The sequence below is a fragment of the Balaenoptera ricei genome, chromosome 1 (genome assembly GCF_028023285.1).
Source record: "Balaenoptera ricei isolate mBalRic1 chromosome 1, mBalRic1.hap2, whole genome shotgun sequence".
Classification (NCBI taxonomy): Eukaryota; Metazoa; Chordata; class Mammalia; order Artiodactyla; family Balaenopteridae; genus Balaenoptera; species Balaenoptera ricei.
This window is the reverse complement of record NC_082639.1, coordinates 1,358,761-1,381,692: the sequence shown is the minus strand read 5'-3', so window position 1 is coordinate 1,381,692 and position 22,932 is coordinate 1,358,761. Positions and strand designations below refer to the sequence as shown.

The window sequence follows — 22,932 nt, the reverse complement described above, 5'->3', positions numbered from 1 at the left end:
AAAGCCAGCCTGGGGCCTGTGTCCCCTTCAAGAGAGGGGCTCTGGGGGAAGAGCAGGTGCCAAAGGGTGAGTGGGGCTGCCCTCCACTCCCTTCCAAAGTCACCTGAAGGTTCCCCCCTGGGAGCCCCCCAGCCTAATCCATCCCAGTGGGTGACCAGCAGGCTCTTGGGGCTGTCCTGTGCTGGCTCCAAGCCAAGCCTGCCCTGGCCGTCCTGACACCATCCTCCTGCTTCCCGGATGGGCCCATCTCCGGGTCCCCAAAGGCTCCCTGTGCTGCGGACTTCTTGAGCAGGCCCACCAAGCAGGCCACTCATAGCTGTGAGTCACTGCCAAGACCCTTGTTAAGGCCCTGCAATTCCCAGCTGCACTCGGACGTGGCTGCCGTCCAGGGAACTGTGCTCCTGGATTTAAACTCTGGCTAACGCACCCTGACGCCAGCCGCTGGCTGCCCGGGCTGAAGCCCTGCCTCCTCTTTGGACCTTGCTGGGTCCCGCCTTGCCCCTAGAAGGTAGCCCCAGCCCCACCCCCTCCCGCGGTCCCTGCAGAACTGGATTCCTGGCTGCAGAGAATCAAAGTAAAGTGATTGTTTTGGGTGGAGGGGGGCTCCCAACAGGCCCTCCCCTAGGGACCCAGGGTGGGGCTGGTGGCCCCCCAAGCAGTGGCTGGCCCTCAGCTGGGCTGACCAAGTACCGGGATCAGCGGTTCCTCCAGTGGGTCTGAGCAGGTACAGCGTTCGTGTGGGCTCCAGGCAGGAGCCTCATGTCTGCCACCTGGCACCCCTTTCCTCACCACTGGCAAAATGCCTAGGGACAGCAAGCCCTACAAGTGCTCCTAAGGCAGTGCAGAGGGTAGCACGCAGCCGAGGCTTCCCCCACGTCATGCAGGAGCAGTGACCACACACCTGTACGGAGCACGCCCGGAGCCACGCGCCCGCCCGTGCTCCATGGACAGCCACGGTCAGACTCCCATCCGGGGGGGGGGGGACCCTGGAGGCCACCTGCTGATTCAGAGCACCCCAGATGCCACAGCCTGATGAACTGCTCCAGGGAGGAAGGAGTGCAGCTCCTGGGGGGACCGTCTAGGTGCCGGCCTCCATGCTGGGCGTTTCGGGTACTCTGGCTCCCTGAAGCTACCCAGAGCCCAGCCCAGCGTGGCAGCCCATTTTCTAGCTCTGAAGTCACGTGTCTCAGGTGACAGCCTGGGGACTTGCCACATGTGCCAGTAGGTCTGATCCTGAGAGCCTGGACTCCTCTTCCACCTGTGCAGAGGGAGGTGACTGTGTCTGTTCAGGAAAAGTGCAGCTTCCTCTGTCCCCCTCGCCTGTCAGGGACGGTGCCCATCCTCCTGGAAGCCGCCACACTTGTGCATTCTAAAGCTTCCCCTTATCTGGGCTCCTGGCCTCTGCCAGCCAGCAGCGGGAGTCGCTGGGGAGGGGGGGAGAAGGGAGAGAAGAGGGGAAGGGGGGGAGGGGAGGGGCGCAGCTCCTTCCTGCCCCCACCCTTGTCCCCGCGGCCTGGGAAAAGGCAGCATATTGAGGCGCGGGGCTCCCAGCATCAGGCCCCGGGATGCTAATGAGGGCGAGCGCGTTCCCACAGCCCGGACATTGTGCCGCGCGGCCCACCTGCTCCTCGGGGAGCGCCCATTGTGCCCGCGCCAATTCACAGGCAATTTAGCGTGCGCTAATGGGCCGGCGCCTTTGTGCGGCCCGCGCCGCCATTGGCCGCGGAGTGTGGGAACAGCCGCGGCGCCCGGGCCCCAGGCGCCAGCCCGCCGCCCGTGCCTATATAGGGGCCGGGGCCCGCGCCAGCACGGGACGCGCCCGCTCCGCTCCCTGCTTCCTCGCCTCCTCGCCTCTCCCCGCGCCAGGCATGGCCCCCAGCACCGTGGCCGTGGAGCTGCTCAGCCCCAAAGAGAAAAACCGAGTAAGTGCGCGGCCGCGGCCCCTGCGGCCCCCGCGCTGGCGCGGCCCCGCTGACGCCCCCTCCTCCCGCCCGCAGCTGCGGAAGCCGGTGGTGGAGAAGATGCGCCGCGACCGCATCAACAGCAGCATCGAGCAGCTGAAGCTGCTTCTGGAGCAGGAGTTCGCGCGCCACCAGCCCAACTCCAAGCTGGAGAAGGCCGACATCCTGGAGATGGCCGTCAGCTACCTGAAACACAGCAAAGGTGAGCCGCCCGGCGCCCTGGAGCCCCGGCCCGCGCGCCCCCCGCCCCGCCCCGCCCCGCGCCCCGGGCTCCCCGGCCCCGCTCACCGCCGCCCCGACTCCCCGCAGCCTTCGCCGCCGCCGCCGCCGGCCCCAAGAGCCTGCACCAGGACTACAGCGAGGGCTACTCGTGGTGCCTGCAGGAGGCCGTGCAGTTCCTGACGCTGCACGCGGCCAGCGACACGCAGATGAAGCTGCTCTACCACTTCCAGCGCCCGCCGGCCGCGCCGGCCGCGCCCGCCAAGGAGCCCAAGGCGCCTGGCTCCGCGCCCGCGCCCGCCCCGGCCAAGGCCGCCGCCGCCGCTGCGCGCCAGCCCGCCTGCGGCCTCTGGCGGCCGTGGTGACCCGCGGGCGGCCGCCCTGCCCGGAGGACCAGAGGGCCAGCGCGTTCCTCTGGCAGAGGGAAGGGCCTCCCCATCGTCCGGGCCGCCCCTGGCTTGGACTGGCCCCTTCTCCGGAAGGCTCTCTCTCCAGGCTGGCGGGCCAGCAGGAGGGTCATTCTCAGAGAATGTGCGTGCAGTGTCCTTGTCATTTAGGGCCCATCTTCTGCCAAATGTCTGACCCCATGGGGTTGCTCTGTGTTTGCATTTCAGCAAGTGACTTCTGGGAAGTCCCCACTGCCGGGGTTCTATGATATTTGTAGGCGGCGGGGCTCGGCCAGCCGGCGCCCCATGCGTAGAGGGCTTTCTTCAGATCCGGTGCTGCCAGGCCAGTGGGCCTGGCGCAGGCCGTGCCGTGGGCACATTTGCCTTTTGTGAAGGCGGAACTCAAAGTGTATCCTCGTAGGAACGAGTGTCAGCCTGGACGGGCGTGGAAGGACAGGGCAGAGCCGTGGGCGCAAGGCCCCTGGGGATGCTTTGCTGTCTGGTCGGGGCTCACACCGGGGCTGTGTGGGGCGGCTGGGGGTCTCCACCACGATCCTTAAAGGATTCCCGTGTGGGTGGGTGCGCGTGGGCACAACTTTGTACTCAGAATTTGAACTCTCAGTCACGTGGGAGCCACGGGACTGCTCTAAAGACTTATAATAAAATCCGACTAGTTCAGCCCCCTCCGTGGTCTGTCTCTTGTGCCTCACACATGTCCTTGGTGGCCACCGGACAGGCGGGTCTGCAGGGATGACGGGCAGTGGGCACTATCATGGTATGCAGCCACAGGTGGGCAGTGTCCTTGCCAGTGACCCCCCTGGACACAGGAAGAAGGGCTGGGCTCCTGCTGAGGGGAGAGGGGAGGAAGGAGGGCAGGCAGAGGAGAAGCCCAGAGGGAGGAAGCGGAGGAGGCGACAGGCAGGGAGGGAGGATGGGGAGCAGAAGCTGGAAATGAGGGGTGAGGGGTCAGGTCAGGAGGCTGGGGAGAAAGTGAGTGAGGCAGGGAAGCAGGGGAGAGGCAGGCTGGAAGGGAGAGGGCCTCACGGAACACATTAGGTCCCCCGTGTGCAGTAGGAGGGGACATGGCGGGGGACCTGGGTTCCCGCTCTAGGCCTCTCACTATAGCTCCCTGCAGGTGGGGGTGGTGACGAAGTGACAGGAATGTCCAGCTCTGTCCAGCTGAGAGCAACCCAAAAGCCACAGCCTGCAGCAGACCTCTTGCTGCAGCAAAAAGGGTGTAGCTGGGCCAAACACACAGAAGGTGTTTGCCCCTCCATGGTCCTCCCTGCCCGGCACCCCTGTCCTGGGACAAGCTCCCGGGGGCACTTTCTCGGCTGGCCCACAGGTGGCCAGCTGCCCTGCCTTCCTGCAGGTGGACCGCTCACCAAGGCTGAAACAGGCAGTGCTGGCAATGAACCTGCCAAGGGCAGGCCCTGGCCTCAGAAAGGGCACCTATTTTTAGGCAGGCCGGGGTGTTGGTTGAGTCTGCAGGGACCCAGAGGAACCCAGACTGGCCCTCCCTCCTTCCTGCTTGGCACCTCTCTTTGCTCTGCCTTCCATCCCTTTCTGTCCACTCTGCAGCGGAGGTCCATAGCGCCCCTTCCAGGCCAGTACTGCTAGTGGCCTCTGGGGTCCCTGCTGAGCCCTGGGAATGGTGAGCAAGGGATGGGAAGCCCCTCTCACACCCCTCACGTTTATTGCTTGTGCGGCAGGCACATCATTGAAATTAGTGGGGGCAATCGCTGCCCTCGTCGGTGTACCTCCTGGTCAGGCTGACCTGGTCAGGCAGCTGGTGGCATGCTCAGACCGAGGCTGAGGTCCAGAGACTCTAAGTAACTGGCCCAGGGTCACCTAGGAGGCAGGTGCCAAAGCCACCGCGGGCCCTCGGCATGCTTCCAACACTGGGCTCTTTTGCAAAGTGCCCACTGCCTTTGAGGGGTACACGCCCCTTAAGAAGAGCCTCCACGCCTTCCCAGAGACTAGCCCTGGAAGCCTGTCCCCAACACCATATGGAAGCTTTCTCAGCTTGTTCCCTGCAAACTCCCACAGATTCCCTCTTTCGCCAGAAAATGGCCTCCTCCAGGAAGCCTGCCCGGCTTTCCCCTGCACTTTCTGAGGATCTCACCATCATTCACACATCTTGCCCAGCTGCAAGGGTAGCTCCTACTCCGGGCGGGGTGAGAAAGGCTTCTAGAGGGTAGGGTCCCCAACTCCCCCCGTTTGCATGGGGTTTTTAACACCCACGGTCCTGCACTCCTAGGGAACCAAGCTGGTGGGTCCCAGGTGTCTTCACGTGCAGGTGCCAGACTCACAACCGCAGTCACTAAAGAAACAGATTACCCTGGTGGTCTCCAAACCCCAGGTGCCCCCTCTGCACTAGCTCATATCATTTGAGGTCAGCATCCGGCCAACTCAGTGAAGGAACAACAAAGACGACGACAGCCCAGAGGTTTTGTGTTGAGCTGCCTCGCGGTCCGGTCTGTGGGACCCGCGCCCGCCTGCCTGAGTCGGCCCTCCAGCCGCCACCGTCGCGGCGGCGGGAGGGGCGAGGGCCGGCCCGAGCGCTCATTAGCATAATCTATGCGCGGGAGGCGTTTAGTAGTCAAATATATGCGCATATATCTCCATGGCTGATGAGGCTGGCCGAGCACATTCAAAATGGCGGAGTGTGGAGCGAGCGGCAGCGGGAGCAGCGGGGACAGCCTGGACAAGAGCATCACACTGCCCCCCGACGAGATCTTCCGCAACCTGGAGAACGCCAAGCGCTTCGCCATAGACATAGGTCGCCGCGGGCGCGCGAGGGGAGCGGGGCGGCGGGGGCGGGCGCGGGCGCGGGCAGCGAGGCCGGCGGGCCGGGGCGGTGGCAAGGACGAAGGGCGGGGCGCGGGCCGTCGGCGCGCACGGCCTGTCGGGCCTTGTAGTCCGCGGGCAGCCGGCGGCGCCCGCTCGCCGCGGCAGCCGGACTACAGCTCCCGGCAGGCGCCGCGCGGCCGGAGCGGGGCATGCCGGGGCTCGTAGTCCCGCGGGAGAGGCGGTCTGGTGGCAGCTCTGGCATCCCGCCTCAGGAGCGGGGGTGGGGGTCGGCCGCCGGGCGGCGCAGCTCCCCGCCTGCCGGAGATCGGGGGCCGGGTGTCTGGGGCCGGGGCTTTGGAGGACCTGGGCGCAGACCTCAGGTCGGAAGCACCCCGAGCCCCGCCCCCCGCAGGGCCCTCCTTCCCTCTCCGACGCGTTGACGCCTCCCGGTGACCGCTTTCTCAGATGTGGACACTGAGGCGCGGATACCCGGGCGGTCCGCGGCCGGTCCATGCCCTCCGGCCCGGGACCCCCGCGCGCCTGGCCCGCCGTGGCCGCTCAGTGAATGCTGGGACGGACCGTGCGCTTCTCCCCGGAGGGGTTGGGCCGCCCCGCTCCCCTGTCCTTGGGGGGGGGGGCGGTCCCTGGAGTCACGGGCTTGGGGGAGGGGCGGCGCCCAGAGAAGTGGGGAGCGTCCTGAGCCCCCACCTGCAAAGCCGGAGGCCGGGCGGAGCCAGGCAGAGGGCGGGCGAGGGCACCTGTGAGCCTGAGGTCGTCCCCCCGAAGGGGACCCGCCAGCCGGTGCCCGGCTGGACGTTGGGCCAGAGACGGTGAGCGCGGAGGAGCCGCCTGGGGGCTCAAGTCAGCCCCTCGGGGCCCCGTGCACTCCTAATGTGATGGCAGCCCAGTGGCCGTGTGCCCGGAGCTTCCGCACTTTATGCTGCTGCCCTAACCCTGGGGCTGGGGGCTCTGCTCCAACGAGTCGGCACCTAACGTTTCTGAAGCGCCCCCAAAAATTGGCTGGCCACAGGGTTTACGTGGGTCGTTCTGCGTGGCCCTAGCTTGTGGCGCGGAAGGAGGGGTGCCTGCCTGTCCTCCAGAGCCAAGCCCTGTCAGGGTTCCTTAGCAGAAGGGCACTCAAAGGCACGTTTTCAGTGTCCGTGTTTATTTCCTCTCTGAAATTTCCCCCTGGCTCTGGGTCCTCTGTCTGGTTCTTTAAAAGACGTGTTCATTGCTACTAAGGACAAACATTTGTGTTTTTTTTGTGGGGGGGCCGGGTTTGCCCACTCTGCGAGGTTTGTGGGGTCTTCATTCCCCGACCAGGGATTGAACCCGGGCCCTCAGCAGTGAGAGCGCAGAGTCCTAACCACTGGGCCGCCAGGGAATTCGCAAGGACAGACTTTTGTTAGTGTAGCTGACGGGAGGTCACGGCTCAGGGCAGGGGTCCTCCACCCAGGAGTCCGCAAAGCCAGAGCGCTCGTCAGCGGTGTGGTTCACAAGCAGGTTTCCGGTTTCCTCTCCCCTCCCCAAGCCTCTCAGTCCGGCTCTGACGGGGCACCCCTCTCCGCTGTTGGAGTCCCTGCTTCAAAAGCCTCAGGGACGCTTTGTGTCAACACATACTTGAAGCTGACCTGACTCCAGGTTTCTGCTGGGCGGAGGGAGGGTCCCTTGGGTGAAGCAGAAGGGGCCACAGGGCAGGATGTGCACGGAGGTGGCTGGAGGTGGAGGACAGCCCCGCACCAGGCCCCGGGGTTCTGGATGAACTGGCAGGTCCTGGCTCAGGTTCCTCCCATCAGTCGAGGATGCTGTGGGCCCTGGGGTGGAGCATGGGGTGGGGTGGCCTGCAGAGCCCATGGCGCCCACCAGAGAGCGCGGGACTGTGCTGGCTCGCCTGGTCACTGCCCTCGGCAGGTGTGACGTGTGCGGCCCCGGGCCGAGCTGGCGTTCACTCTAATCGCAAGGGACCCTGAGAGCAGATGGGCTTCCGCAGGCGCCCCCTGTGCTGCTCTGTGAACTCACCCCGGCTCAGACTGACCGCACTTCTCTGCTCGCAGCCCCGTGCCCCATCCGCTGTCTCCTGGCTGGGGTGGGAGCCAAGTATGGGCAGTGCCGGGCTTCGCCCCACTCGGGGTGCATGGTGTGCGGTGCACAGAACCCAGCTCACCCCCCACGGCCCCCCACAAACCCCAACACTGTGTTTTGGTTGTGATTTATAGCTGACTTGAAGAGCAAACTGTCTGGAATTGGATTTCTGTGACCTGGGTAACTTTTGATGAGCTTCTCAAAAGATGTGTTCATCCCTTTGCGTTGCCTGCCTTTTTAGGAAACGATTTATTCACAGAGGTGAATCGGGCAACAAGCATTTCAGTGAAAGATGCTCGGGGCCAGGCCGGGATTGGGGGCAGGGAGGAGGGGTAAGGAGGCTCAAGGCCAAGTTCTGCGTCTTAAGCTCACGGTCTGGGGATGAGAGCAAGCCCAGGACGACGGTGTTCAGTGACCAAGCGTGGCCCAACGAGGCCAGGTCGCAGGACGTCCCGGGAGGCCCTGTCCACACTGCCAGGCAGGCGGCTCCGATGGGACAGGTGTGATTGGTCTCAGGAAGCTGGGGTTTGATATTTGTTACCTGGAAGAGCTTTGGCCTTAGGATACTGTGTTTCCAAATCTGTGTTTCTGACTTGAGCGTTTGTGGTATATTCTCTTAGCATTCGGTCACAAAGCAACAGTTGTTAATAATTTTAGGCGCCTTGTCAAGGCAAGGCGTTTCCCCCTTATTTTTGTCGCGCTGCCTAAGAAACACCGTTTGTTCCAAGGTCACTTTGCAGGGCTGAGCCTTCTGCCTCTCTCTGCTCTGCCGTTCGTGGCTTTCACGCCGTGAATCACCTGTAGCCTCCCAGATGCCTCCTCTGACTCAGGAGAGGGGCTCGCCAGAGCTCCTCCTCCAGAAGGACTGCTCTGGGGATCTTTTTAACTTGCCCAAAGGCCTCGTCTGCTTCCTGATATTCTGTCCCTGGTCACACGCCAGGGGCGTCCAGGCTTCCCAGGGGCGTTAGCAAGTCCCCGCCGCCCTCTGCAGGGCCTCCCTGGTGAGTCCGGGCCTCAGCTGCTGCTCTCCGGCCCCTTCCTTGCACATTCCTGGTGAAAACAGGCCCTCCCCCGCCCGTCTGCTCTGGGAAAGGCTCCTTGCCTTGCCTTCTCCACCTCTTTCCACGGACCGTCAGTTGTATGCTTTTCAGTAAAAACAGTGGATTTGTCAGCTTTTTCCTTTGGTTCATCCTCAAGATCAGAGTTTGAAACAGAATTTTCCTAAACCACTGACGATCGCCGAGTCACCCAGAAAGAGCAGGTTCCTTGCTCGTCAAGGACTCAGTGCTGGTGGAGAAACGGACAGTCTCCGTTTCAGTCTGGGCCCTGAGGAGGAACAGAGCTCTTCAAGGAAGGCAGAGTGTGTTTAGGTCTCACAGTTCATTCCCTTCCTCTGTTTGCTGCCCTGCAGGGTTTTCAAGTTCAAGTAGCACCAAACTCCTTGTGGGCAGGACCCAGGTCTGGCAGAGGAGGGCCTGTTTAAGGGCAGCCTCGGGTCCCTTCCAGCCGCTTCTGAATCCGCTGCATCTGTGTCTCCCCCGTAGGCGGGTCGCTGACCAAGCTGGCCTACTACTCCACCGTGCAGCACAAAGTTGCCAAAGTGCGGTCCTTCGACCACTCAGATAAGGTGAGCCTCCTGGGAGGACCCCGGGCAGGCCCTGGAAGCTTCTAGTGCCGATGCCCCTCCCTCCATGCTCCCAGCTTAGTTCCCCTTCCATCCCAGCCCTGACAAGAGCCCCCCCGCCTGCTCGTGCCTCCCCCCCGAATCTCCCACCTGCATCGGCATCAAGACCCCCACGGACTTCAGGGTAGGCAGAAGTCGTCGGCGCTGCCGAGGGTACTCAGGGGCTGTGTCTCAGCGTCCCCTCCCCGAGGCAGTGCACACACGTGGGTTCCCCACCCTCACCCCCAGGACACAGAGCAGGACCACGAGCCGCCCTACGAGATCTCCGTCCAGGAGGAGGTTACCGCCAGGCTGCACTTTGTCAAGTTCGAGAACACCTACATAGAAGCCTGCCTGGACTTCATCAAAGACCACCTCGTCAACACCGAGACCAAGGTCATCCAGGCGACCGGGGGTGGGGCGTACAAGTTCAAAGACCTCATCGAAGAGAAGCTGCAGCTGAAGTAAGCGGGGGCCTCGGGGCGGGGAGGGGGAGCTTGGGGACTGGTTGGCCTCCGCTCACGGGGCCAGGCCCTGACGTGGTGGCCGCAGTGTCCCATCTCCTGCACCACCCTGTTTGCCAGGCTCTGGGGATTCCTAAGACCTCAGGACCGAGTGAGGCTCTGGGTGGCTGGTGGGTGGCCGCGGGCCTGAGGCCAGGCTCTGGGCCGGCTGCAGTGGGATTCAGGTGGCCGAAGCTCAGGAAGGCTCGGGGGACTGAAGATGGTGGGTGGGGAGAGGCGAGGGCTGAAAGGAAAGGAACGGAGCCCCGAGACCGAGTCTGCCCCGCTCCCGTGGTGACGCGACGCTCGCCATCCCGCTGGACGGAGGGTCCCGGGGCCACGGCCCTGCCACGGGGGCGGGGAGGCGGGGGCCACTCGTGCCGTGGCCCGTGCCGGTGCCATGGCTGGGCTGCTCCCTGGCAGGGTTGACAAGGAGGACGTGATGACGTGCCTGATCAAGGGCTGCAACTTCGTGCTGAAGAACATCCCGCAGGAGGCCTTCGTGTACCAGAAGGGCTCCAACCCCGAGTTCCGGTTTCAGACCCACCAGCCCAGCGTTTTCCCCTACCTCCTAGTCAGCGTCGGCTCTGGGGTCTCTATTGTGAAGGTGGGGCCTGGCTCGTGGGAGGGGACGGGCCTCCGAAGCGCTTTGTTGAGCACTGGCTGAGTGTCGGAGCCGTGCCGGGCACAGGCACGTGGGCACAGGGAGGCGGACACAGACCCAGACCTGCCTCTGGCGCTCACGGGCGCGAGGCCGCACGCGGAGTGCCCGGCGCGGGCGGTCCACGGGGAGGTGGGCCCCCTACTTCCAGCACGAGCACCTGCCGAGCCCACCCAGACTCGGCCTTCAAGGGCGCCGCCACCCAGGGCGGGGGATACCCCTGAGCCACCGCGTCCCCGGGACCTGCTGGGCAGTGGCTGGGGGCCCCCTTGCTAACGCACCTGCCCTCGTTTCGCTCCAGGTGGAGACAGAGGACAGGTTCGAGTGGATCGGCGGCAGCTCCATCGGGGGCGGCACCTTCTGGGGGCTTGGGGCTCTGCTCACCAAAACTAAGGTATTTGGGCAGCTGCAGGAGGGCGCTCCTGGCCCCGCGGAACAGCCTGTTTCCTGGTGCCCTCAGCAAAGGGGTGGCGGCTGTGGGGTCGGAGGCTTGTGCTTGGCTGGGAGGGTTGCGAAAGTGGCTCTTCCCCGTGCCTTGTCCTGCTTCCCGAGTCTCTGAAGGATGGGCGTCCAAGTGGCCAGAGTGTCACCCAGCTGGGTGGTCCACAGAGGCTGCCCGTCTCCCCCCACCTCTGGGCCATGACAGGAGAGGGCCTTCCCTACCCAGCGCCGTGGCTGGCCTCCTTCCGTGGGCTCGTCCAGGGCCGTGGGGCTCTGCCAGCTTGCGGCGCCTCAGGTGCTCCCGTCTGCTCTGTCCCCACAGAGCTTTGACGAGCTGCTGCACCTGGCCTCCAGAGGCCAGCACACGAACGTGGACATGCTGGTGCAGGACATCTACGGGGGGGCCCACCAGACCCTGGGGCTGAGCGGCAACCTCATCGCGAGCAGCTTCGGGAAGTCGGCCACCGCGGACACAGGTACCGGCCTCTCGCCCGCTCTCGCTCCCGGAGGCGCACGGCGCCCACCTGGCCGCTTGCCCAGCGTGCTGCTTCCGTCCCCCCAGAGTTCTCCAAGGAGGACATGGCCAAGAGCCTGCTGCACATGATCAGCAATGACATCGGGCAGCTCGCCTGCCTGTACGCCAAGCTCCACTGCTTGGACCGGGTGTACTTCGGCGGCTTCTTCATCCGCGGCCACCCCGTCACCATGCGCACCATCACCTACAGCATCAACTTCTTCTCCAAGGTAACGGGCCGCCGCGTCCTTCCTCTGCTCTGCCCGCCCCGGGCCCGGCCCCCGTGTCTCCACACTCGCAGGCCTGAGAGGGGACGGGAGCGAGGCGGGAGCCAGCTGAGCACCCCCAGCCCCTGCCCCCAGCCCCTTCCCACCCACTGGCTCCGGGCATCTTGCGCTTGGAGCGCCGTGGCCATCCCTGAGTTTGGCGTGTTGCCGGGGGTGGGGTCTAGGGACCGCCTCCCACGGTCCGCGAGCTCCAGGTGAGGTTTTAGGTGTCGGTCACGGCGTGGGGGGGTGTGGCCCCCAGCAAGGGTGGGGAACTGGGTGGGTGTCCATTTTGTGGAAGAAGTTACTCACCCTCTCAACCAGGGCTCCCCATGCCCCGGGCCGCGGACCGGTACCGGTCTGCGGCCTGTTAGGAAGCAGGCCACTCCCCATCTCACGCATTACCACCCGAACCATCACGCCCCCCCCACCCCACCCCACCCCACCCCCGTCCATGGAAAAGTTGCCTTCCGTGAAACCGGTTCCTGGTGCCAAAAAGGCTGGGGACCGCTGCTCTAAACGATGGGCCCTTGAATTCCGCGTGTGCATACAGCCCCGTGGACAAGCGCCGAGTTGGGAGGGAGGCCACCTTTGTCGGGTGGACTTGCAGCCTCGGGCTGAGTGGCGCTTCAGGGGCCTCTCCGTGGCAGGGGGAGGTCCAGGCGCTGTTCTTGAGGCACGAAGGCTACCTGGGCGCCATAGGAGCGTTTCTTAAAGGAGCCGAGCAAGACAGTGAGTACGGCGTGGCCGTGGGGCGTGGCCTGTGTTGGGCAGCGGCATCGGGAGGCGGGGGGCCCTTGGGGAGTGACTGGAGTGGCTGCTCGTGCTGAGCGACGATCGAGGGCTGTGGGTGGACGTGGTGTCTTCGTGGGCCGTCCCCGGCAGTGGCAGGAGCCTTTGCTGTGACTCTCCTGCGGGGCCAGTGGAAACCGACTCGCGTGGGCGCCACGTCATCGACCCGTGGGTCCCTGTGAGCGACGGGGCTCCGTGCAGGGGCTGCGCACATGGCCTCGCCTCCGAAGGCCTCAGCCCTCCGGCTCCTCCCGGCCGTCTGCCCAGCTGTCGCTTCAGATGCACATCCGGTCTGTCCTCTTTGAAGGACACGAGAAGGAATCGCAGGCGTGATTCTGCCCGAGGAAGCACAGGGCAGACTGCTTGGGGGTCAGCGCCAATCAGAGCAGCCCAGGCAGACCTTCACTGCGTCCCTAAGTCCAGCTTCTTACTTGAGATAAACCACGGGTACCTTTCGGAAGCTACTGCCCAGCTTGCGAGGTCTCCGTGCCAGTGAGAAATAACGCGACAGAGCAACGCCCCCGGCTCGCCTGGCGCCAGGGAGACCTTCGGCAGCTGGTCCTCCCGGAGGCAGTCCGGCCGCCCAAGGTTTGCCGAGCCGCTCGCCCCTCGGTTGACGCCGGCTCTCTTGTCCACAGACCCGAACCAGTACAGCTGGGAAGAGAACTACGCCGGCAGCTCCGGGCTCATGAGCTCGTCGCCCGAGCTCTGCCCGACGCAGCGGGCCAGGAGCGGCACTGTGAGTACAGGGTCGGTGGCCCCGGGCCCCGCGTGCGCCGCCTCCGCTGGGGCCTCCTGGCGGTCCCCGAGGAGAGCCCCTGTGCTGCCGTGGCCGGGCTCAAAGGCGCCTCCTCGTGGTGCAGGCCGGTCACGAACCGCAGACTGGGGCCGAAGGGAGACGTTCGCAGCCTGCAGCCGGCTGTCCTCGTCCTCCCGTAGCGTCGCACGTTCTTTGGGCGTTCAGCCGGAGCCCTCGGCGCCACGCAGTCCCCGCCGTGTTTGCAGGGAGAATATAAAGTTTCGGGAGCCCAGGGGGTCTTTCCTAGGGCCCTGGGACCGTTCACAGCAGAATCGGGTTAAAACCGTGGGTCACGGGCACCAGCCTGGACCCCTTCTCTTACACCACGTTCTCTGCGTGATGGTTTCAAGGCGGTACCGGGCATGCAGAGTCTGCGAATTTCCTCAGGAGATTCCACCCTTTCCTCAGTCGCCCCTTGGGGCGAGGCCCACCATGTCTGGATGGGGGCTCCCCTGGCCAGCTGAGCGGTGGGGAGAGGGTGTCCCAGCTGGGACGGGATGGTACTGCCGTGGCCCCATCCTGGCCCAGATCATCGCTGGACGAGCTGTTGCCGGCTTACTGGCATCACGCCCCTGAGAACCCAGGGAGCGGTTTATCAGAATCGCACGGGGGGCTAGAGGACAGGCCCAGGCCTGCAGCTGCCTGGCCTGGCCTGGCCTGTGCACACAGGTCGGGACGCCACCTTCAGGACAGGTTGCTGGCCGTTTGGAGGGAAAGTTGCTTTTTAGTCGTAGACGCAGATTCTCTTGTAAATCAGTGTAAACATGGCAAGAATGTGCCTCATCTGCCTCTCACTTCCTGGGGAGAGTCCCCCGCGTGTGGCACCACCAGTTCCCACAGCTCCGCACCACATCTTTCGCAGCCAGCTGTGCGGGGGTAGCTGGGCCCTTCCCAAGGGCAGGCGCCAGGGGCAGGTTTGGCAAGGCCCAGGCCCGGTCGGAGCCGCGACGGGCGTGCAGAGAAAGACCTTAACGTCTCTGACTTGTCGAAGGGCGGCGTGGATGCCGGCCACACGGACGGCAAGATGAAACGGGTGGGCGGGCGAGAAACCTTTCAGCCAGCGCTGACGTGCGACACGGCCCCTCTCCGTGACAGCTTGGGCACCCCACGCGCCTGTCGTGCTGGGGTGGCCCTGCGAGTGGGCGTGGGGATCCCCAGGGGCAGGGGACCAGGCCGTTTCTCGGGGTGTCCACAGCCAAGGCCAGGCCGAGCTCAGGTCGCTCCCACTCATCGGGGGGCAGGAGGCCGCCATTGCCACCTTTGACCCCCATGGAAACACACCGGCTCCTTCCCTGCTAAACGTGCGGTCACATGGCGCGTCCCCAAAGCCGATCTCTCCCTCGTGGGGTGGATCTTCTCATCCAGACCATCCCTGGTCCGAGCACACCTGCCGCCTCACCCTGCTAGTGGGCCGGTCAGCAACACAGGGCCAAGTCCCAGGTGGGCAGCTCCCTGGAGGGTGGGGGGCAGGAGGGGTGCCTGGAGGACGAGCCCTGAGCTCACTCGCTTGTCACGTCCCTGGAGCAGCTGCCTGCCACAGTTCTCATCCGAGAACGGGGCCAGGCGCACAGGACCCTTCGTTTGAAAGACACTGCCGTGGGCATCGAGCATCCCGGCCTTGCTGAGCGTGGCAGGGGCAGTGGGTCCGGATGCGGGGCGTGGGGGGGAGGGGCGGTGTGTCCTCGCCTGGGAACCGACCCTGGGCAGGAGCCGCAGGACAGAGCCCGGCGGGCAGGGAGGGAGGACCAGAAAGGCGGTCGGTGTGCAGGGGTTCAGAGCGCGGAGCAGAGAGCACGGGGTGCGGCAGGAAGACAGGGAGGGCGTGAGCGGACCCAGGGTCGGGGCATCGGGCTCAGGCCCCCGGACAAGTGGAGGGCTCGCCCGGGCTGAGAGAGGCCGTGAGAGGGCGGGCAGGGCCCAGGGCCGGGGAGGGACCGGGCTCTCCGTTAGCCGCGCACGGCAGCTTCCCTTCATGCAGAGAAGCCGGTTCCAAGGCCTGTAGGAGGGGGTTTTGGTCTTTCAGAAAAGACACGGCTGACGTGCCCGCCCGCTTCTCGTCCTCCCAGTTCGACTTGCTGGAAATGGACCGTCTGGAGAGGCCGCTCGTCAACCTGCCTCTCCTCCTGGACCCGTCCTCCTACGTGCCTGACACGGTCGACCTCACGGACGACGCGCTGGCCCGAAAGTACTGGCTCACCTGCTTTGAGGAGGCCCTGGACGGGGTGAGGGCCTGGGGCAGGGGTGAGGTTGGGGTGAGGGCTGGGGGTGGGGCTGGACGCCCCCAGGAAGAAGACATCCGTCCGTCCAGGAAACTGGCTGTGGGCCTTTGAGGTCCTGGCTATCTCTGACTGTCTCAGGTTCCCAAGGGGCAGTGAGAGGCGGGATGGAGGAGAACAGGCGTTTCCAGGAACCTTTTATTTGAGGTGTAATTCGTAGTTCCCAGGTGGGAACCTGACTGAGTAGTTTGTTGGGACGTGGTGTCAGCGAGGTGCGTCCTCATCAGCTCGCAAGTGGCTTTCCCGGCTACCGTGTCTCTTTAAAAAGCAAGCAGTTCGCACACGGCTCAGGGGCAGCAGTGGCTGGCCTCCGGGCTCAGGGGGGTCAAGTCTCAAGGCCGTGGGAGGCTCCTGGGAACACCCATTCCTCCATGAAGCCCCTTAGAGAGGCCCATGGGGTCTGTCTTAAGGGCGAGGGGTCCCACCCTGCTCTGGACCCTGCACACCACCAGTCCCCTCAGCAGAGCAGGAGCTGGTGTCCAGTGGGCCCTGGGGCTGGTATCGGAGGACACGGATATGAGCTTTGGGTCAGGGCTGGCGGCAGCCCCGTTCCCACCTGGCAAGGGAAGCCCCCAGTGGCTGCCACCAATGCCTGCCACCAATGCCTGCCATCCATGGGCTGGGGGCTGCCCTGAGCACTGCTGGCCGCCCCGTCCTTGGTAGGTCGTGAAACGCGCCGTGGCGAGCCAGCCGGGCTCCGTGGACGCAGCCGAGAGGGCCGAGAAGTTCCGCCAGAAGTACTGGGACAAGCTGCAGACGCTGCGGCACCAGCCCTTGTGAGTGGCCCGCCTGCTTGCCCTGGGCCAGAGCCCTGAGAGGCAGCCTCTACGGGGACGTGCGCTCGCACCCGAGGGCCGAGTCCCTCGAAGTGTCCCAGGCAGCTCTGCGCCCCTCCCCTGGCACACACTCGGGGACGCTCAGCACGAGCGGGTGCCGGCTCGGCCTCACCACCCCGCTGGCCGCCTGGGCTTCTCCTGTTGGCGCCTGGACGCCACGAGGACGCCCCTGGGGGTGGAGGGCGCGATGGGCAGCGCAGTCAGCCGTCCAGCCCACTCAGCCGCCCTCCGCCTGGCTCTGTCTTCAGCGCTTACGGGACCCTGACCGTGCGCAGCCTCCTGGACACGAGGGAGCACTGTTTGAACGAGTTTAACTTCCCGGACCCCTACTCCAAGGTGAGCGCCCCCTTCTCGTGGGTGGGCACGTGCTTGCAGGGGGCTGTGGGGACCGGGGCGTCAGTCCCGTCCTGTCCAGCGAGCGGGTGTGCTGGCAGCCAGGCTGCATCCTGGAGCCGCCCTGGTGAGGGTCCATCTCCCAGGAGCGCTGGGCCGCGGCCCCTCGGTCGGCAGCACGGGCTGAACAGCTGTGGACCGAAGCCGGCACCACTGTGACCTCGTCAGCAGCGTGTCCTGGGGCCTCTGACCAGCAGCCGGTGAGGGTGGCGGGCGTGTGGCACTGAGGCCCCCTCCCCTCTTCCTGGCCTCCTGAGCTCAGCCGGGAAACTCAAAGAGTTGGTGCCTGAGGATGTCCGTCCTGGCCACGAGCCATCCAGGGCCTAGCTGGTGGCCTGGAGGTGCCTCCCTGGGCTCTTTGACCAGGAAGCCACGTGCCCTGGAGCCGTGGGCGGGGTCCAGAGCCAGCGGACCCCAGCTCACTGCCACCTCCTCCCTACCCTGGCACAGGAGTGTCTGGGGACAGTGGGTCTGGGTGCTGAGGACTCCACGGTCAGGGCAGCAGGCACCCGTGGGGGTGTGGGTCCTGCGCCCTCAGCCACGGCGCGGTCACACCTGAGCCTCCACCCTCAGTGCACACTTCACACCTGCACCGATATCAGCGTGCCCCCCTCGCTTGCTCTCAGCCCGCGGTTCCGAGTCAGCGCTGCTTTTAACCTGACGCGATCTGGGTTTGTTTAGCCTCCTGCGGTGACGTCACGTGGGCGTCTTCCGTCCCCCAGGGCAGGCTAGCTGTTGGTGGCGTCTCCGCAGCCTCCCGGCACGGTGCCCTCCTCTCCCCTCTCTGCCGGGGGCCTCGGGAAGGCCAGGCCACGTCTTCATTCGCGTCTCCCCGCAGGTGAAGCAGAAAGACAACGGCGTGGCATTAAAGTGTTTCCAGAGGGTGATCCACTCTCTGGACGCCCTGGGCTGGGAGGAGAGGCAGCTGGCCCTGGTGAAAGGGCTGCTGGCGGGCAACGTCTTCGACTGGGGAGCGAAAGCCGTCTCTGAGTAGGTGCCCGCCGTCCTCACAGCCCCCGCAGGCCCATCCCCTCCCCTCCTCCTTCCAGCTCGGCCTTAGAGCCACAGCCCCTGGGTCCGAACTGACGCCTGGGCCACGCGTGGCTCCGGCAGTCCCAGCCTCGGCCGGCCCAGCTTGGCCCTCGAGGAGGTGGCAGTGGGGGCACCGGGGGTTCTCGGGGGATGGGGTGCTGCTCGGGCCTTGCTGGGCACGTGTGGCCTCGGGAACGGATGGGACAGTTGCTGGGACCCCGCCTCCCTGCCCGCCCGCACGCAAGAGTATGCGCGTGGAGGGCTGCAGGTGTGGGTGTTTTCAGTGTGAAACTCCACGTTCACAGTGACTGTGGAGTGGGCTTAGACGATACTGGGTGTTTGGAGTAAATAGGTGCCTCGTGAAGTTCAGCGGTGGGCACGCGTCTCCCCAGCCCCCCAGGGGTCCTGTCCCGGGGCCCGCCGTCTGGTGCCTTCCCCAGGGCTCCCGTGCAGGGGCCTTGCTGGGTCACCCAACGTGCGCTTTCGGACCCGGACACCCAGGACAGCCGCCGCCTCCTCCCTGCCCTCGGCACTGGCTGCCCCTTGGGCGGCACGTTGGGGCGAGGCTGGTGGCCGGTGCTCCCCGGGGGCCTGGCCTGTGGCTGCAGGCACCGAGGCTTCCCCGTGCCACCTCCCCCGTCCTCGAGCTGACGCGGCAGCAGTGACGGGTGACAGTGCGCTTGTCCAGCCCGGGAGGGGCTTCGTGGCCCACGGGAGCGACGGAGGCCAAGGTCCGGGGCTTTGGTGACTTTGTTTTCTCCTCCCCTGTGCAGTGTCCTTGAATCTGACCCCCAGTTCGGGTTTGAGGAGGCGAAGAGGAAGCTGCAAGGTAGGGGTGCCCAGGGCTCTCCTCCGGTGCCAGGACTCGGGCCGGTGGGGGGAGTAGCGAGGCGGCCGCGCGTCCCCGCTGAGCTGGGGGGAGGTGAGGACCGCCTCCCCGGAGAGGCCGGCGGGCGGGTGACCGCGTCCCTGTGTCCCACAGAGCGGCCCTGGCTCGTGGACTCCTACAGCAACTGGCTTCAGAGACTGAAGGTACATGGAGCTGTGCCCCCCTGTCCTGTGCCCTAGGGGCCCGGGCGGGGAGGTGGCACGGGCGACGGGCGCACAGCTGCCTGGGGTGGGGAGCAGGCCCGCGCGGTGCACTGAGGGCCCCCAAGAGTGTCCCCCCAGCCCCCCGCCCCGAGCTACAAGCACGAGCTGACTTCCCTGCTCCAAGCCTGACTTCTGCGGGACAGCGATGAGGTCACTGGCCTCAGGTCAGAGGTCCTTCGGGCTAGCAGTTCTGGAAGAGGCCGGGGCTGCCCCTGTGCCCCCAGTGCCCGCAGGACCCAGCAGCCCTCGCCCGGCCGCGGGGAGTGGAGTGTGGAGGTGTCTGGAACGCTTGGACGCGCCTGTTCCCAACTGAACGTCCTGGTTTTGTCTTACAGGGGCCCCCTCACAAATGTGCCTTAATTTTCGCAGATAACAGTGGAGTAGACGTCATTTTGGGAGTCTTCCCCTTTGTCAGGGAGCTTCTCTCTAGAGGGACGGAGGTGAGTGTGGAGGGCCGCGTGGCGGGTCCCTTGCCCGGCTCCTGTGCTCGGTGGGGTTGGCGTTGCCCTGGGCCCCTCCGTGTGCAGGTAGGTGGCGGGTAGGCAGTGGCACGGCAGGAGCAGAGGAGGAGACCTGGCCGGTCACGTCCTGGGGCTTAGGTCAGCCCGACCGCGGGGCCCTGGGGCCGTCTCCATCCTGCCCCAAGAGCCGGCCCAGCCGTGAGAGGTCGCCGGAGGCCGTGCTCCTCCGCCGGCAGCCCCAGGTGGGTGGGTGGGTGGCGGGCGGGCGGGCAGGCGGGCAGGCGGGCGAGCCCAGGCTGGCTCAGTACTGCCGGCGGCCAAGGTCCCTAAAGAGCCCGGGCGTCCTGCCGCAGGTCATCCTGGCGTGCAACTCGGGACCCGCCTTGAACGACGTGACCTACAGCGAGTCCCTCATCGTGGCCGAGCGCATCGCGGCCATGGACCCCGTCGTCCGGTAAGCTGGGCGGGAGGCTGGGGCCCGGCGCGGAGAGGCGGGGGCGCGGTGGGGCAGCCTCCTGGGGCACCACCTCACGGGTGCCGACCCTGTGCTCGGCAGCTCGGCGCTCAGAGAGGAGAGGCTGCTGCTCACGCGGACGGGCTCCAGCTCCCCGTGTCTCGACCTCAGGTGCGTGGCCCCTCCGCCCCCGGGTCCCCCTAGTCCCCGCAGAAGTCAGCTGTGCCAGCCGCAGCCCCGGGCGGGGTCCAGGCGCCTCTTCCCTCGGGCACCTGGCCGAGGGTGGGCTCAGTGAGACCCTGGGAGGAAGGAGCAGGGGCCCCGTGTCCCCACCTTGGATAATTATCCTTAGATAATCAGTTCATCACTGTAGTGCTTTCCACCCTGGGGCTTCTAGAACCTGGAGCGGCCCGTGTAAAGGAGGGCACATCTGGGCTCTGGGACCGTTAGCCTCTCAGTCTGTTAGCCTCTCAGTCTGTTCCGGTGCTGATTCTCCAGTGTTGACTTAATCCCCTTCCAGGTCCACTAGTATCCAACAAGGAGAGACAATAAAAACCTGTAAAAAGGACTCAGATTCTTTAAAGTTCAAAATACAAAAGTATCATTAAGGCCCAGTTTTCAGAACCGGCTTCCTTGTAGTAATGGGAGCTCAGCTGCCATGGGTCCCCGAGACCCTGGGCCCCGGGCCCCGGGAGGGCGGCTGCCGGGCTGGCTGTCCGGGGAGCAGGCTGGACCCAGGGCCCACGTAGTTGGGGGGCCGAGGGTCGGGGGTCTCCGGCGTTCCCGCCAGTCGCCGCCCTTGGCGGGAGGCAGGGTGCGACATCTGCCCCGGGTGCGGCTTAGTGCAGGGTGCCAGGCACCCCCCCTGCACCCTCCTCACTGCCCCCTTCCTCCCCGAAGCCGCCTGGACAAGGGGCTGGCTGTGCTGGTGCGGGAGCGCGGCGCCGACCTGGTGGTCATCGAGGGCATGGGCCGCGCCGTCCACACCAACTACCACGCGGCCCTGCGCTGCGAGAGCCTCAAGCTGGCCGTCATCAAGAACTCGTGGCTGGCCGAGCGGCTGGGTGGCCGGCTCTTCAGCGTCATCTTCAAGTACGAGGTCCCGGCCGAGTGAGGCGCCGCCGCCGCTGGGCTGCTCTGCCCGCCGCGTCAGGAGCGTATCTCGACTGCAACAGGGACCCGCGTTCAAATCAGAATATTTATATTGTGCTTCTGTGAGAGAGCCGGCTGCACCCAGGTGTGGGCTCAGCGCTCGTGGCCTCGGGCTTGGTGTTTCTTCAGTGCTGCCGTGTTCGTGGTGGGGAGACACGACTTTTGTCCCGTGAGACGTTCTTATTGGAATATATTTAACTGTTAAATAATCTTTTATATATATATACATATATATATATATATATAAAAATATAAATATATACATATACGCCTCTGACGGGACGCTGAGGTCAGGGCACAGCGAATAGTTTCCAGAGTGAGAACAGAGCGTCTCTGCCTTTGCTGTTTGGTGTGAGGGTGGGCAGCCCCCCCGGGGGGCCCTGCCCACCCCTGCCCCAGGGAACCCAGCAGTGGGGTCTCTCCCTAGGTGATCTCTAGAACTCTTAGGCCCAGCTTGGCCCATGGGCCATGGCCGCTGCGCTGTCACGTGGCCTCCAGCATCTCTCCCCGGCGTGTCTGTCTGGAGAAGGCCTCCCGCTGCGCCCCTGCCCCGCCTGGCCCCGCTGCACACGGGAGGGACAGACAGGCTTCGAGCAGCACTCCTGACTCCAGAGCGGCTTCGAGGCCCTCGAGGACTTTCAGGGGCTTGGTGGCTGGTCCACTCTCCTGCTCAGAGCACCTCAGACCACGTGGGTTCTGTCGCCACGGCCTTGAGCCCATGCCCAGAGCCCTGCCTAACGGCAGGCGGGCGGGGGGCTCACTGGGCCCCGTGCTGGAGGTGCTGCGAGATGGCGGGGGCTCCTCCTCCGCTGGACCCGTCCCTCGGGGTGCGGACCTGAGCCTCAGACGCCACGTCGCAGCGGGAGAACTGGCCACGGAGCTGCGAGGCTGCCTGTGTGTGCCATTGGTCTCAGGAATGAAGAGCTGTGTGCGGGCCCTACTGCCGTGGCCCCGGGCCCTGTGCACTGAGGAAGCCCCGCTGCCCAGCACCCAGGTCCCTCGCTGCTGGAGCACCCAGCAACGGGAGGACGGGCGGGATGAGGAAGGCCGGCGGGGCTGCCCTGCCGGGATCTGAGCCCCGCCCTCTTTGCCCAAGACCCCCTCGCACTTGCCCTGCTGGGCCAGGGAAACCGGGGCCCTGCACCCACTTCCGGGAGGCTGAGCTCAGCGGCCCCAGACCTGCACTGAGCCTCAGAGGGTGCCCAACCCGTCGTGACCCACGTGCTGCCCCCCACTCTTGGATGGACGGACCTCAAAGCACTTGCTCTGTCGGCAGAGAGGGGCCTGGCCTTCCTGTGAGCGGCCGCCAGGGGGAGCAGGGGGCACAGCCGTCTAGAGGGCACAGGCCAGGCCTGTCCCGTGGGTGGTCCCTGTGATCCCATTTCCTCGAAGGCTCACCCACCTTGACCCCAGCACAGCCCCCCACTACCCCCGGCCTGCACCCGCGCACGGCTCAGCTCCCTGTGGTCGCCTGTGTGAGGCCTGGCCTGGCCCCTCTTCTGCCCAGGCCACCCTCTGTCCTCCCGTCCCTGGCGGTGGGGCTCCCCGTGCAGGGCCTGCCCTACCCAGACACCCAGGAGGGCTCCAGAGGTCCAATCAGAGCCAGCTCGGCCTGTGTCATGCCGCCTCGCTGGGCCTCCCTCCCGTCAGGCCCTGGCCCTCCCCTGAGGGTCGCTGGACAGGCGGGGGGAGCCTGCGGTGGCCCCGCAGTGAGAAGGGCACCAGGGCTCTGAGCACCTGCCCTGCCCTCAGGTACCCCTCTTGCGATGCCCTGTCCCTTTCTCAGCTGGGACAGAAAGGCTCTGGGCCTCCCGGCAGCTGAGGGCAGCCCCTGGGAGGTAACGGAACAAGAGGCAGCGCCCACCCGGGGCTGGAGAAGGGCTGACCCCCCCATATCTTGTGAGCCCTGGCAGACTCCCCCAGGCTGTGTCCCTCCCTGCCCCCTGCCTCCCCTTCACTGCCCCCAAGATTCTAGGAGCCCAGACACCCTGCCTTGGGGACCCCTCCCTTCCGGGGTTGGGCCACAGCTCCCCCAGGCTGAGCTCCCCCAACCAGAGGAAGGAGGAGGGCCTCCCCGGTTACGAGGGGCCTGCCGGGTCCTGGGAGGAAAGTGGCACCGGTGCAACTGCCCATCCCCCAGGCCTTTGCTGAGTTTG

General features: G+C 65.7%; 2 protein-coding genes across 3 annotated transcripts; both read left to right on the top strand.

Annotated features, from left to right (window-relative positions):
* The first annotated feature begins 1,868 nt into the window (after nt 1-1,868).
* Nucleotides 1,869-2,545, top strand: HES5 (hes family bHLH transcription factor 5). The gene is made up of 3 exons (XM_059894322.1): nt 1,869-1,922; nt 1,998-2,163; nt 2,271-2,545. The coding sequence occupies exons 1-3, from the start codon at nt 1,869-1,871 to the stop codon at nt 2,543-2,545; spliced, it is 495 nt and encodes a 164-aa protein (XP_059750305.1).
* A 2,662-nt stretch (nt 2,546-5,207) lies between these two features.
* Nucleotides 5,208-21,044, top strand: PANK4 (pantothenate kinase 4 (inactive)). Of its 2 annotated transcripts, XM_059901903.1 has the most exons (19): nt 5,208-5,348; nt 8,986-9,068; nt 9,354-9,568; nt 10,031-10,214; nt 10,570-10,662; nt 11,032-11,185; nt 11,272-11,453; nt 12,140-12,221; nt 12,920-13,020; nt 15,147-15,302; nt 16,020-16,132; nt 16,441-16,528; nt 17,424-17,575; nt 18,391-18,446; nt 18,600-18,649; nt 19,045-19,149; nt 19,524-19,624; nt 19,727-19,795; nt 20,525-21,044. In XM_059901903.1, exons 1-19 carry the CDS (start codon nt 5,225-5,227, stop codon nt 20,736-20,738), a joined length of 2,322 nt encoding a protein of 773 aa, XP_059757886.1. In that variant the 5' UTR covers nt 5,208-5,224; the 3' UTR covers nt 20,739-21,044. The 2 variants fall into 2 exon arrangements, 1 of the variants encoding a protein (XP_059757886.1); XR_009498512.1 differs by lacking the exons at nt 19,727-19,795; nt 20,525-21,044 and having other exon boundaries at nt 19,079-19,149; nt 19,524-19,614.
* The last annotated feature ends 1,888 nt before the right edge of the window (nt 21,045-22,932 follow it).